Source organism: Corapipo altera, unplaced genomic scaffold, assembly GCF_003945725.1.
Source record: "Corapipo altera isolate COAL_440 unplaced genomic scaffold, ASM394572v1 343, whole genome shotgun sequence".
Classification (NCBI taxonomy): Eukaryota; Metazoa; Chordata; class Aves; order Passeriformes; family Pipridae; genus Corapipo; species Corapipo altera.
The window spans coordinates 5,335,407-5,349,117 of record NW_020884913.1 but is presented as its reverse complement, the minus strand read 5'-3'; the positions used below and the strand labels follow the sequence as shown (position 1 = coordinate 5,349,117).

Genomic DNA, 13,711 nt, shown 5'->3' with positions numbered 1-13,711 from the left:
GAGAACACAGTGAAAGGAGACAGCTCCCTTCTTCCAGCAGCTCAGGACTTGCTCTGCTGAGCCTGGAAGCTCCATTTGCTGCTCCACTAAGAAGGATGGGGGGGGAAAATATCTATGACTGAGGGGCAGATATATTTAGGTGGGAGTTAACCAGCCTGAGCAGTGGTAGATCCAAGATCTATGGATGAAGAAGGGGCACTTGCTTGACTCCCCCTGGACAGACTTACCCTTGCAGTTACTCAGCCTGACCTCTCCTGCCCTACACATGCTCTGCACAGCAGGGAGGCTTGCTAAGAGGAGAGGACAGAAGGTAAGGAGGATAACTGACTCCTGTGTGTTTTCCCACTGTAGTAGCAACCGTAATGGCTAATCCTAGACCAGAAATTATCTGTTCCAATGACGCAGGATCAGGTAATAACTTTCAGATTCGCCCAGGGATGTTTATATTGGAGATTGGCAGTCTGTGGAATTTTTAGTGTTGCTGTGCCTTGTATTTTTAGAGCCTGCGGCGTTTTAGTTTTCCAATTTTAGTTAATTTAAATACATGATTCCTGTGACTAATATTAAAGCCAAGCGTGGGAACAGTGTATCACGGTATTTTAAAACAACAAGTATTTAGCGTGGATTTAGTTGTAGGGAAAGCTTTGTGTGGTAATAAAGTGAAGAGCAGCTCTACTTCCCGCTGGGATTACCATGACAAGGGCTACTAATCCTCCTGCTCTTCGTCACCTGCTGCAGGCAGGAATGGATTCTGTCCTCCAGAACAAGATTTGCAGAACCTGCTGGGCAAACTGCTGGCTCTGTGCTCCTTCCGTGGAGTGTTTCATCCCTGTGCCAGAGGAGCCAGGCCAAACTGGGAGGAGAGATGGAGCTGAGCTGGGATTTGCTCCCCTAAAAGCCGAACAAGGTGGGAAAAATAACTTAACCTCTGGTGCCAGGGAAAAGGGGCAGTGATATCCTGTCATAGCTCCCCATGCCCAGCCGGTTGCTCTGGAGCCAGCGAGTGCCCAGCTTGGCATCCCCGGTCCCCTGGCAACGCCGGCGCTCTCCCGCCTCCACAGGGGCTGGGAAAAGCCTTTGCCTGGCAACCCAAAACAAAGTTGGGTCTGTCCTGGAGCTCAGCCCTCCCCCAGGCTGGGGTGGTCCCAGCGAGGCTCAACCAGTGTTCCCACAGGGAACCAGTGCCCAGCTGCTCCGACCAGGCCAAGAGGCAAAAGATGCCCCTGGGACCCAGTGGATGCCCCCACTCCTGCCCTGCATGGGTAGCCCCAGCCAGGCTGGGATGCCCTGCTTGCTCTCCAAGGGGGTGAAGGTAGGAAAGAGAAGACAGGAGCTCACCTATTTCAGAGGACACCTTTGGAGGATGAGGCTCGTTGGAATGGGCTCCCCCCACCCCACCCCCAGCTTCTAGAGGGAAGTGACAGCCTGCACATTCCCTGGAAATGTGGTGACACCTTGTCACTTGGTTGTCATTTGAGGTGCAGACCTCTGTGACCACTCGTTAGCTCAGGTAGACCAGCTTGTCTGGAAGTTTGGAGCACAAAACAAGAGTGTGCAGAAGGGGAGGAAATGCAGACACTGGGCAGAGACCGGGCCCAGCCCTGCCCTGTGCTCAGTGCAGCCATGGTGCCACCAGCCTGGCCCTGCTGAGCCACCCAGGGCTAGATCCATCCATTTAGAGGGACAAACAACCCCTCCCATCCCCCCTGCTTTCCCCCAACCCAGGAGCAACCGAGGCTCACCCTAAAAACCTCCAGGGGGGCTGGGGGCAAATTGGAGCTGCCCCCAACAGAGCTGCTGCCCTCCAGCCTGGTTGACAGACCTGGATTAGAGCTTTGCATCACTGCCCTCACTCCCCTGCACTCCCCAAGGGATTAGAATCCTTTAATCACCCTGAGGCATTAACCCCCACTGGGACCAGCCGGTGCCTCCCTGACCCCCCCATCCTGGCCCCACCAGGTGCTGAGGGGCATCCAAACCAGGCCCAGTGTCCCCCACATTACCTGCCTCTTCCCCCAGCCCCAGGGCACAGCAAGCCCCTGCACCCTCTCAGGCTCCGGAAGGATTTAGCCTTAAACCAGACACGTGAAGTCAGGAAGGTTTATTCCAGTAAACAGAATTTCTCTTGAGCTCAACAGTACGACAACACCTGATTGCACCACATAGAAACAAAACATCCACAGGAAGAATTTCCACAAAATACAGTTAAAAAAAAAGGAATGGTGCGATTGGAAAAAAAAAAAAAGAAGTCTATGAGAAGCCTTTAAATTACACAGTGTTGGATTCAAACCCTGATCGGCTCTGTCTCCAGGAGTGTGCAGGAGTAAAGGAGACTATTATTGCTTGCTGTGCTGGCTCCGGACACCCTCTCCTCTCCCAAAATTGCCCCAGGGGCAGGGTGGGTGCTGAGGTCTCCTCACTGCTGGGCACCCGTGTCCCTCCTTGCAGCAGAAGAGGCAAAGGGACAAGGTCATCGTGGACGGAGCTTGCCAGGCAGGGGTCAAACACCCCGGCTGTGGTCAGTGGCTGGGCAGGTGGGGTTTGGCAAGAGTCACTAAAAGCCTCGGGTTTTTCAGTTAAAGGGAAATCTGGGGGGTGGCTCAAATGGAGATAGGGTTTGGGGGTGGGGGAAGAACCAGGGAACAGCAGGGATCAGAACTGGGCATCAGGCCACCCCAAATTCTTGATCCCTCCCAATATCCCTGCTTGTGCCTACCAGGATGTGCAGGGCTTCAAGGCAGGGCTGGAGGAGCACGCTGGGGATGGGCTCTTGAGAGGGGGCACGCCCAGCACCCCTGTCTCTCTCTAGCCCAGACATCCCTCTGCAGGGATGCTCACTGGCCACTGAGCCCCAGCACTCAGGTCAGGGTGGTGGGGAGCAGCCCCACATCCCCGCCAGGAGCCCGTGGCAGGGAGGAGGGGGGTGCAGGAGAGGTGGGTGCAAGGCTGGGAGGGGCCAGCAGACCCTCACCCCGCCCCAGGGACCTTCACAGGTTGCTGAACAGTTCGTTTTTCTTGCTCCAGTCCATCTGGGGTGCCCTCTTGCTGGTGCGCTTCTGGTGCGCCCGCTCCTTGGCCACGGCCAGCGGGATGTCGAGGTCCAGGAGGGAGCCGGATGCTGAGTGGCGTTTGTCACCTTCCTCCATGTGGGGCTGGGGGGGGCGAGAGGCTGTGTCAGCCCCACCATGTCCCCCCTCAGGACAGCCCCACAGTGGGGGCTCATCCCAGATCCCGCTTCCCAGCCACTGCCTCCCCCCGGCATTCCCAGCCCTACCTCGCTGTGGGTCTCGCTGGAGTTGGGGGACACGGCCAGAGGCGCGGGGCTGGACGGGCTCTCGGACACCGAGTTGGACTGTGGCTCTCCGCTGTTTTCCTGGGGGAAACAGGGAGGGAATGAGAGCTCCAGCCCCCGTGGCTTGAGAAAAACCACTGGAGTTGCAAGTCCCACACGGGGGTCCACGAAATCCGTCCTTCCCCACATGTAATCCCCTACAAGCTCCAGGCACATAAATACTCCAGCACTGCCCATCTGGAGCGGGGAGGGATTAAACCCCGGCCAACTGCCCTGGCTTTAGCTGGAGCAGGAGGAGGAGGGAGGCTGCAGGGCTGGATGCTACTTCCCTGCAGCACCACAAGGGCTCCTAGCCCTGGAGCATCAGGAGGCAAAAGGAGAGGAGGCACAGGCAATTGCAGCCATCTCTGTTACACTCAGCACCACAACCAACTCCCTTCCTGGGGGACACCAGTTCCCAGTCCCCTTCCCAGTGGCACCAGCTCTTGTGTGGCAGCCTGGGAGCACTGCAGTCCCTGGTGGCATCATTCTGTCCATGGGGACACCTGAACAGGAGGGTCCCTGCCTGGAGATGGGCATGGATGGGGTTAGAAGCAAGACGAGGCTCTTACCTTCTCTATATCGCCATTGGCAACTGGTTCTGGCAAGGGACCTGTGGGACAAGGACATGGGCACCAAGTGAGGATGTATTTGCTTTGTCCCCTCACCAATGTGGGGCAATCAAAGGCTGCACATGGCCAGCGCTCACACAACACTGCCCAGGATCTGGCCAGGTCCTGAGTTTTCTAACCAGCCCCTGCAGCCAACCCCACAGCACAGGGAGATGCTGCCAGGCACATCCCCATGATGGCAGCAGTGATGTGGAGCCCAGTGAGAACCCCTCCCCATCCTCCTGGGGACCACCGTGACAGCAGGGAGGGGCCCATGGAGCAGAGCGAAGGGCAGCTGATGCCTCTTCACTCCCCAGGCCATAAACCCTGACAAAGTGCAAACCAGGGCCATAAACCACCACCCCAGCACAGGGCCCCCACACAGGCAGGGAGACACCAAAGCCACGTGACTCTGCTTGGCCCTAGGGTGATAAACCTCCACCTCCTAGGGCTCAGGGAGCACCCCAGCACCCCAGGTTTGGTGACACAAAGCTGACAGAGATGACACAAACCCCCAGCCTCGCAGCACAGCCCCCAGCCCACCTGTCAGGTGCTGCTCCGAGGGCACCACCTTGCACTTCTTGAAGAACTCATCCGTGAGGACATCCACTACCAGCAGCCTGGTCTCATCACCGCCTGCCTTGATGGCTGCCACCACGTCACTGTGCTGCTTGCCCTCCATGCACACACCGTTCACCTGCAGGCAAGGCACCACGTCACCCCTGGAGCCAGGGCACATCCATCCCTTGAGAGCTCCACAGAGGGGCTGGGTACCGCCTTGGTACCAGTCACAACCCCAGCACAGCCACCCCGCAGCCCCTGCAAGCATTTACAGCCTCACAGGGATTAGTGGCGCAGCCAGGAAAACCTCATTAAAAGCAGATTTTCCTCTGAGTGATTAGCACGGGATCGAACGGGCAAAGCTGGCAGGGAGTGCCTGGCAGGGCACAGACCCAGGGCAGGCACAGGAGATGGGCAGCATGGGCAAGAGACAAAGCCCTCATGGTCCCCAGAGACCCTAAAACTTCAGCCCAAATGAGGCAGCAGCCCCACGCCCCAGTGAGCAGCAGGGTTGGGGCTCGGTTTGTCCTTGCCCTCATGGGTCATCATCCCACCTGGCACAAACCCTGTCCCCATCCCCACCCTGGTCATGTCTGGCAGCAGAACTTGGGGCCATCATGCACCTTGTCCCCAGCCTGCCACACCCCAGGGACATCCCAAGGACAGTGCTACTGCTAATTAACCCACAGCCAGCCAATTAGTGCTCAGCCCCAACCCTCCACAGTGCTGCACCCCTGGGTGGGGACTGGCAGGCTGGTGCAGGTTGGGTGTCTGCACTGTGAGTCACCACCAGTGTCAGGGACACCACACACCTTCCCGGCAAAGGGCAGCTGCCTCCCGGCCACCGGGATGCTAGGGAGCACCAAGGTTTTTTGGGAGACCCCTCCCCAAGAACCCTGCCCACCCCAGCATACCTCGATGATGCGGTCCTGGGGGGCCAGCCCTGCTGCCTCGGCCGGCGAGTTGGGGTCGACGGCGCGCACGTACTGCCCCGGGCGGCTCTTGTCACTGTGCAGGTTGAAGCCATAACCATCGGGGCCCTTCTTCATGTGGCACAGCCGAGGTCGCAGCTCCTCCTGCAATGGGGACAGCCTGTGGGTAAACTGCTCTCAGACCCCCCCCAACACCCAGGGAAAGCACCAGGACCCTCAGACATCTCCCTGGGACACCATCCCTGTGTGGCCACCTGCAAACACTGATACCTCGAGCTGGGAAGCAGCGTGCCGAACACCCCATGATCCCAGGCATTAATTAATGAATTAGGTGCAGGGCACACTAATTGCAGTGAAACGTTGAAGAAACACGTTATTATGTGTGTCCCCAGACCACGCTCTTCCTTTTGGGATCAGGATTGCAACCGCCATGAAGGTGGAGGAGGAAACACAGCCCAGGCTGCTGGGAAGCACCCCCACCCCACCCCATCCCACTCGTGAAGCTTTAGCTACCAGAGAGATCTCAACCACCAGAGCAGGTCCCTTCCATCACACCCTTGCCAGCTGCAGCCCCCCTCCACAGCAAACCCAGCCATGGGACCAGTGAGATCCCCCACCCCAGAGCACCCCACAGCCACTGCTGGCAGGGAAGGGGCACAAAGGGCTTGGGCAGGCAGCTGGGATCCCTCTGGAGCAGCCGCGATGCCGAGGAGCCTCAATGCCCCGGCATGACCCCTCCAGGATTGCAAAACAGAAACCAGCTCCACCGGGGCGGCGTGACCTAGGATGTTCAACTCTCCAGGAGGCAATGCCCAGTTCATCTGCACCTGGTTTCACCTTGACCTGTGGATCCACCAGCACCTGGTGCCAGGGAACACCGCAGGGGCAGCCACATGTACCCGGCCCACAGAGAGCCCTTTAAGCTCCCCACCCTCTGAGCAGCAGAAAGAAGCAGGAGCACCCCTGGGAGCCTGGCACACAGGAACTGCCTTTGCTCACCCAGTGGGGAGTGGGATGCCCAGGAAGCATCAGAGGAAGCAGGTGACACAAACCAGCCACCTGCACGTGGCACCGTCAGAACTGCTCCAACCCCAGCACCCAACACCACCTCCACACATTTATAGATAAAATGGTTTGATTCTGCCTTGACCACCAGCCCCTGGCCTTTGGTTGGGCTCTCCCAGCAGCCAAGCCTTGCTCAAACTGCTGGAATATTCCTTGCCAAGAGGTTTTGTATTTAATCTTTCTTCTGAGATAATTTTTTCTCCTTTGGTACCCATAGCATCACTGGGAAGAGGCACTGCAGGAATCTCCCCTCCCACACCTGCACCGTGCTGCCCTTTATCCCCTGCACAGCACGTGTGCTTCCCTGCCATGATTTTCCCTTTGCTCCCAGCCAGGAAAACCTGGGTCCTGGAGTGCTGACACCTCACATCTGAGAGCACTGAAGTGGCACAGGGTCCCACACGGGCTGGGGTGACGCATTTGCAATTGCTGAGCCAAATGCTGTGATAAGGCCCTGATAAAGCCTCATCTTCTTACACAACGCCTTCCTCCATGGTCAAGGCCAGCTACCACCCCAGCACCACTTGCCAACGCCCCGGGAAGGGAGGTGCAGGCAGCACCCAGCGCATCTGCCAGGAGTGAAGGTGATCCCGGGATGCCTCAGCGCTGGCATGCAGGACCTGCTCCCCACTTGGCTCAGCTCCACAGGCAATGCCCAATGGGGATTCCCCAGCTGGGTGGAGGATTGTGACCCTCAACTTTGCCCCAGCTGCCCTTCAGTCCCCCCCGTGCCTGGGTGGCAGCAGGTTCACAGGGTGTGACAGCATCCTCCACCCATGCACCAATTGGACAGGGACAGACAATACCCAAAATAAGGACAAAAGGCAGGAGCCCGGTGGAGCCTAGAGAAAGGCAGCACCTCCTCAGGGCCCTGCCCTGGCCTGACCTCAAGCAGGGGGGTCAGGCTCCGGAGCACCCACGCTCCCGGTGCCCTTGGCAGCACTGTGGGGTTGCTCCACGCCGATAGCTCGGGACAAAGCCGGAGGGAGCACCCGGCAAGCGGTGCTGGCAGTGCTCCCAGGAGAGAATGGGAGGAGGGAGGACTTCGCTCCCACCCATACCAACAAAGCCCTGGCAGCCTGGGCTCCCTGAGGCACTGGTGCCATGAATTTTGGGGGGGTTGGGAGGGGGTGGGAAGTCCTGCAGGGTGGACAGATGCCTCCGGACAGGGGGACAGGTCATAGTAGAGGGAGGCACTGATCCCTCAAAGGCAGCTGGTCAAGGCAGGAGCACTTGGTGTGAGGGCAGCCCAGCCAGGCCGTGACCCACCCCCCCAGCACCCCCCCACCAGTGGCTGGCAGCTCCTCCAGCCCAGCGTGCCAGGCTGCCTGTGCCCTCCCCAAATCCCCAGTGCCAGCAGAAACCCCGTGGGCAGCCACCATTCTGCCTCTCAGAGAGGAAAACAAATGCATCCAATCCTCCAGCAGCTATATCCTGCCCATCCACGGGTCCAGCACTCTGTGGTAGGTCATCCTTCCAGCCCCAAAGTCCCCCTTGGGCTTAACAACCCGAGGAGAGAGGGTTTGGGGCCAACACCCGGGATGCAGAGAAACCTCGTGGCTATGGAGCTGGGCAGCAGGACAGCGGAAATGCCCCTAATTTCTCTAAGCTGCTGCATCCTCTCCTCCAAGGCCAGCAGCCCTCCCGCAGTGCTGGGACACGGATTAGCCGGCAGAGCCTCCTTAGGAGCAATTACAACCTCCGGCGGGGAGGGAGGTGGGGGAAGCCGGACTCAGCCCCCCCGCACGGGCATCCCGTGCCACCCCTCTCCTCCACACCCAGGGGCAGCAGAGGGACACCTGTCTGCAGAGATACCCACTTGACATGGGGAGCTTTGCAGCAATGCATCCCTATTCCTATCCTGCAACAGGATTTGGGGCATATGCTTCTCCCTCCAGGAGCTGCTGGACCAACCCTCCACAGCACCTTCAGCCACCTGGCAGGACCAGCAATCCCAGGATCATGGGAACCCCAAGTGAACAGGTATCAGGACCCGCTCCCCACCTCCCAGCCCTGCAACAGCCATTTCAGCCCTACAAGCAGCATCAAGCCCATCGGCAGCAGCAGCATTTCCAGTTACTCAAAGAGTAACAAAACAGCTCGAGGACGCCTGGGCCAGCAAATTCACACGGGTCCCGAAATCTGGCGCACACATTCCGCCTTCATACAAAGGGGATGCAAAGCAGCCTCCTTGCAGCATCCCTGTCACGTCCTGTTCAACTGGAGCTGCTTTTCATGCAGCTGCCTTGAGAGGAAATTTAATTCATTTCCTAATTAAACATCAGCTACCTCCCAGTGCAATGCTCCCAATGAGGGGGGAAATGCTCCCCGTTATACCCCAAAACCCAGCCCTGGGAGGCTCACCCAGATTTTACAAGAAGGGATGAGCCTTGCTGGCAGGGAGGGCTCTAATTTAGCACTAAATTTGCAAGAGGGAGGCCCGGGGCTGGTAGGAAACACCCTGCCCTGGTACAAGCAGCCCCAGCCCATGCCAGGGTGCTGGGCTTGCAGCACCTGGTGCTGCCCCGTGAACACCGTGTGGTTTGCATGAAACTTTCTCAAGATACTTCTGAGCAGTTGAAGCCTCCGGAAACACAAGGAGGGGGGGATGAACTGTAAGAGCTCTCACTGGGGACACTCACACAGCACAGGGCCCCAGGAAGCGGGGTTGGCCTCAGGGGTGTAAAACTATCACTGTGCTGGCTCAGCACCACAGACAGGGGTGCACGGATCAGCTCCCCAGGGAGGCTCAAAACCTCCATCCCAGCATCAGGGGGATTTGAATGTCTAAGGTTTTATGGGAATGAAAAGGGAGCCCACGATGAGCCTCTCAAAATCTCCTCAGCCCATGCCCAGCACTGAGAGCTGGGGGTGTGACTGATGACCCCCTACCACAGGGGGGTCCCAGTCATTCAAGACCCAGCAGGGTTTGGAGAGAGGATGGATTCTGCTGGAAAGTGGGAGACGTTAAACGATCACTCCTCGCCACAGGCAGCTCTCACAGCTCTCAAGTGTCTCCAGGCTTGTTAAGCAAATAAAGGCAAGTCCAGCCCAACAAAACAAACAGGACTCTGACACATGCAAATCTCCCACTTCCCCAGTGATCCCAGGGAATCCCACCCAACCCAGAGTGCTGGGGCTGCAGGGGGATGGGGTGGCCAGCACCGGCTGTCCGCCAGTGTCCGGAGAACAGGCACGACAGTGTGTTCCTGGCTTGCCAGAGAGAAATCCCTTTCTGCCTGTTCCGGCTTGGCTCCCATCCCGCCCGGCATCTTCCCACCCTGCTTGGTGGGTGCCCAGCCGGGGCGATGTCTCCAAACTCACTTGCCTTTTCCACCAAGCCCTGTCCCCAGCCGCAAGATTTCCTGCTGATACCTGTTGAGAAACTGTCCTGGGGCCTTGTGGTAATGTCACCCCATGTCACCCCACGTCACCCCTCGCCACCCGCTTCCTGCTCTTGTGAACAGAGAAACCGCCGGTAGTAACTGTGCACGGGCTGTGCCCCGAGCCTGCTCCCCAAGCCTGTGAGTGATCTCCAGCTAAGACTGTCCCCCAGCAGTCTGTGGGGAATCTCCAGCAGGGGTTGTGCCCCAAGAGCTTATGGGGCATCTCCAGCTTCCCATGCCCTTTCCATTACTCCAGCCAACACGGCGAGCAGGCAGCCACCCCACACGTCAGGGCTCTGTTCCCTATGTCCTCAGCCCGCCAAGCCTGGCAGGGGGCTCACCGGAGCTGCATTAAGTACATTCTTTTTGTCTTTCCCAGCTTGTGGAGAGATCTGGGAGTGGAAAGCAGAGCACAGACGGTCTCGCGGGCCCCGAGGCAGCGCTGGCACTGTGACACACGGGAGAACAGGCACGCTCCCCCCGCGTGGGGCAGCACCACAGCCCGGCACGGGGCCAGACCTGGGGGACATGGGGTGACACAGGGGACAGCAAGCAAGAGGGGCAGCACAGGGAGAGAGCCTGGATGTTCCCACCTGAACAAGCCCATCGAGGAGGTGCTGGAGCAGTACTTTACCCAGGCAGGGATGAGAATTGTGCCTGCAGTGGATCAGCCTGACCAGGGGCAACAGGCAGCTGGCATGAGGCTGAAGTCCAGCAGGAGACACAAGTCAAAACCACCTGGTCCTAAGCAAAACCCTGTGTGACAACAGCTCAGCGAGGCACCAAGGTCTGCCTGGGGCTCAGTGTCTACACTGGGAAGGTTCCTTTGCACCAGTCTCTCTGGGAACGGGTCACAAGATTTCCCCAGAACGTTCCCCACCCTGGGGACACCAGGAGGCCGCTTCCCAGGAAGACCATCCACATCTCTGTTGTCACAACAAACAAGTCTTTGCTGGGTAAATAAAAAGCAGTATTATCTCCCGCTGCCCAGAGTGTTTCTTAGGAACCACTCGGAGCAGGAAAGGTCAGCTATTTCTCAATTCCTCACCTTTCTACATCACTTTGTTTGTGCAACTGCTAACTCCCACACACACTGAAGGCCAACATTCCTGAGTATCTGTACATGGGGTCTGACTGTCAGGATGAGTCCTCCAGCCCGGGAAGGGCTCCACTATCTCCACTCCACAGCAGAGACCGAACACACTCAGGGCAGGAGTGACTGCCACCAACACCTGCAGTCACAGCCTGCAAAAACATGCTCTGCCACAGTTTTTTTACTGTATTTTGGCGTGGGTTAGTGCCAGCCACCCTCAGCCCAGCCCTGGGCTCACCTACACGTCAAAGCTCGCCCTGTCACTTTCCTCACCCCGTTTTACCGGCCCTGCAGCATCAGGACGGGCCGAAGGGCTCCAGGACACAACAGGCTGCTCGGTTATGGGTCCAACCAGCCCGGTGTGCCCGCCTGCCCCCGCCCGTCACCAGCATGGCTGGGAGAGAAGAGCATCAAGCAAACAAAAAAATTAATTTAAAATAAAAAAGGCAAAGCAGCCGGGCGCGGTAGGGCCCGGGGCTCCTGGGGAGCGGCGTTTAAAGCAAAGCAAAATAGAGAAAGAAAGAATCGAGACCGAGACCAGACAGAGCGCCCGCGGGAGGCCGAGGTAGATGCGCTCGCTCCAGCGCTGGAAGGCGACGACCGGGGCCGGTCCCGGGAGGTCCGACCTCCCCTCCTCGGACATCACGCCCTTTCCCGGAAACTTTTCCGAGCCCCAGCCCCCCCCGGCCGCCCGTTTACCCGCTGGTCGCCGCCGTTGGGCTCCCGCGCCGTGGGCTCCGCCGGCGCCGGCACCGGCACGGGGGCGGCCTGCCCGCCGACCACCGGGGGCTCGGCACCCGCCCCGGCCCGCTTCGACAGCTGCTCGTCGGCCGTCGAGTCCACGACGAGGAGGCTGACGGCGCCAGCGGCGGCGCGGATCCGCTCCACCACCTGCTGATGGCTCTCCCGCTCCACGTTCTCGCCATCCACCTCCAGCAGCCGGTCCCCGGCCCGCAGCCCCGAGCGCTCGGCCGGCGAGCCCGCTTCCACCAGCCGGATGAACTGGCCGGGCTTGCCCTTCTCGCCGTGCAGGTGGAAGCCGTAGCCGTCCGGGCCGCGCTCCAGGCGGCAGAGCCGGGCGGCGGGGCCCGCGCCGCTGCTCATGGCGGGGGGAGCGGGCGGAGCTGTGGCCGCCCCGTCCCGCCGCCCGCGCTCAGCGAACTGCGCGGCCCGGGCCGTGCCGCCCGGCTATATACGGGGGCGGGGCGCAGGGCGCGGGGCGGCCAATGGGAGAGCGGGACGGGGAGATGGCCGCCAAATAAGGAGAGCGAGGGGGCAGGGTTATGTAAATATATGGGCGTGGCTATGCAAATCTGCCCCGCATGGGTATGCAAATGTGTTCTCGCCCCGCTGGGGCGGCCCGGGCGCGGCGGCGCCGCTGGGTCCTGCCGCCGGCAGCGGGGCCGGACCGCTCCCTTGTGGGGTCCGACCGCTCCCTCTGGGGCCAGGCCGCTCCCCTATGGGGTCAGGCCGATCTCTCGTGGGGTCTGGCCGCTCCCCCGTGGGGTCCGACCGCTCTCCCGTGGGAGCTGGACCGATTCCCCGTGGGGTTCCATCGCTCCCGAGTGGAAGCCGGACCGCTCTCCTGTGGGGTCCTGCCGCCGGCAGCGGGGCTGGGCCGCTCCCCCGTGGGGTCCGGCCGCTCCCGCGTGGGGTTCCACCTCTCCCCCGCGGCCACCTCTGCCTCTCCGTGTCAGCCATCCGGGCCCCCCGCGGCAGCCCCCGCTCCCCGCCGAGCTCTCTCCTCTTCGGGTCGGCTCTGCCACCCCTCCGGGGACAGCCCCGACTGGCCTGAGACCGACGGGACGCTCCCCGTTGTCCCCGCTCTGCCCGCAGCACATCCCGGCTGGCACACATTGTCCTCTCGGGGGCACGTCCATCCCATTCCCTCGCCCTGTCCTCGAAGAGCGATGCCGGTCCCAGGGCTGCTCCGAGGCGAAGGGCTGGAGGGCTGCTCAGAGTGAGACAAAAACCCCAAACCGAAACCGCGTGTGAACGTGGCTGGGGAGGCCGCGCTGGCCGGTAACTCCGGTAACCGACTGTGCGGCAGAAATGGAGCAGCCCTGCTCACCCAGCAGTCTCTGACTGCCCCTTGGCACCCTGGAGCTGGGAGCAGGAAGGTGGGAAGACGGAGGAAACCCCCTGGGGTGTGCACTGCCCTGGCTCCACATTCTCTGCTTGTGGGTTGGGAAGCAGAAGTGGCTACAGTGGGTTATGAGCATGTGAGATCCTGGGGTTTGGGGTCAGCCAGGGCAGAGCAAGGCAGTAGCAAGCCTGGGCTGCTCCAGCACTGCAGCAGGAGTGCTGGTGCCAGGCAGAGCTGGCTCCTGGAATTGTCCCAGGGAGGGTGGCACAGAGGTAAGTTGGTGTCTCCCACTGCTGAGGCTGGCTGAAGTTCCACCTGGCCAAAGGTCCTCAGGGCAGCTGGGATCGTGTTTCACCGAGCTGCAGCCAGGCAAGCAAGGAGGGGACGGCTGCGTGCCATGGGACATGTCCCTCATAGGGGACTCCACTTGAATCCCCTGCTGAAGGGACCTCAGTGGCTGAGGAACCCCTCATGTGCTCGGGGTGGCCGTGCTCCAGCTCCGTGGGACTCAGCTGGGAGCCGAGGGTGGGCTCATTTGTTTCCTCCACTCGGCTGAGCATTCGCCCGCGGCCGCTCGGCCCTGAGAAACACGGCGGAGAGGAATCCCACGGCGGCCAGAGGCAGATGCCTGCAGAGAGGAAAACCA

The 13,711-nt window shown here is 60.2% G+C and overlaps 1 protein-coding gene across 1 annotated transcript; it reads right to left on the bottom strand.

Moving 5' to 3' along the window:
• Window positions 1–2,086: 2,086 nt before the first annotated feature.
• SLC9A3R1 (SLC9A3 regulator 1) lies at window positions 2,087–12,138 on the bottom strand. The gene is made up of 6 exons (XM_027654718.1): window positions 11,679–12,138; window positions 5,418–5,579; window positions 4,486–4,639; window positions 3,904–3,944; window positions 3,275–3,373; window positions 2,087–3,152 (listed from the first exon to the last, which is right to left on the bottom strand). The coding sequence occupies exons 1-6, from the start codon at window positions 12,081–12,083 to the stop codon at window positions 2,988–2,990; spliced, it is 1,026 nt and encodes a 341-aa protein (XP_027510519.1). The 5' UTR covers window positions 12,084–12,138; the 3' UTR covers window positions 2,087–2,987.
• Between the last annotated feature and the right edge of the window lie 1,573 nt (window positions 12,139–13,711).

Excerpts from the sequence above, each read along its gene's own strand:
- SLC9A3R1 (XM_027654718.1), bottom strand. The coding sequence starts at position 12,083 with ATGAGCAGCGGCGCGGGCCCCGCCGCCCGGCTCTGCCGCCTGGAGCGC. Across the intron at positions 5,580-11,678 it reads CCAACGGCGGCGACCAGCGG|GAGGAGCTGCGACCTCGGCT; the intron begins GTAAACGGGCGG and ends TCCCCATTGCAG. Across the intron at positions 4,640-5,417 it reads CCCAGGACCGCATCATCGAG|GTGAACGGTGTGTGCATGGA; the intron begins GTATGCTGGGGT and ends CCTTGCCTGCAG.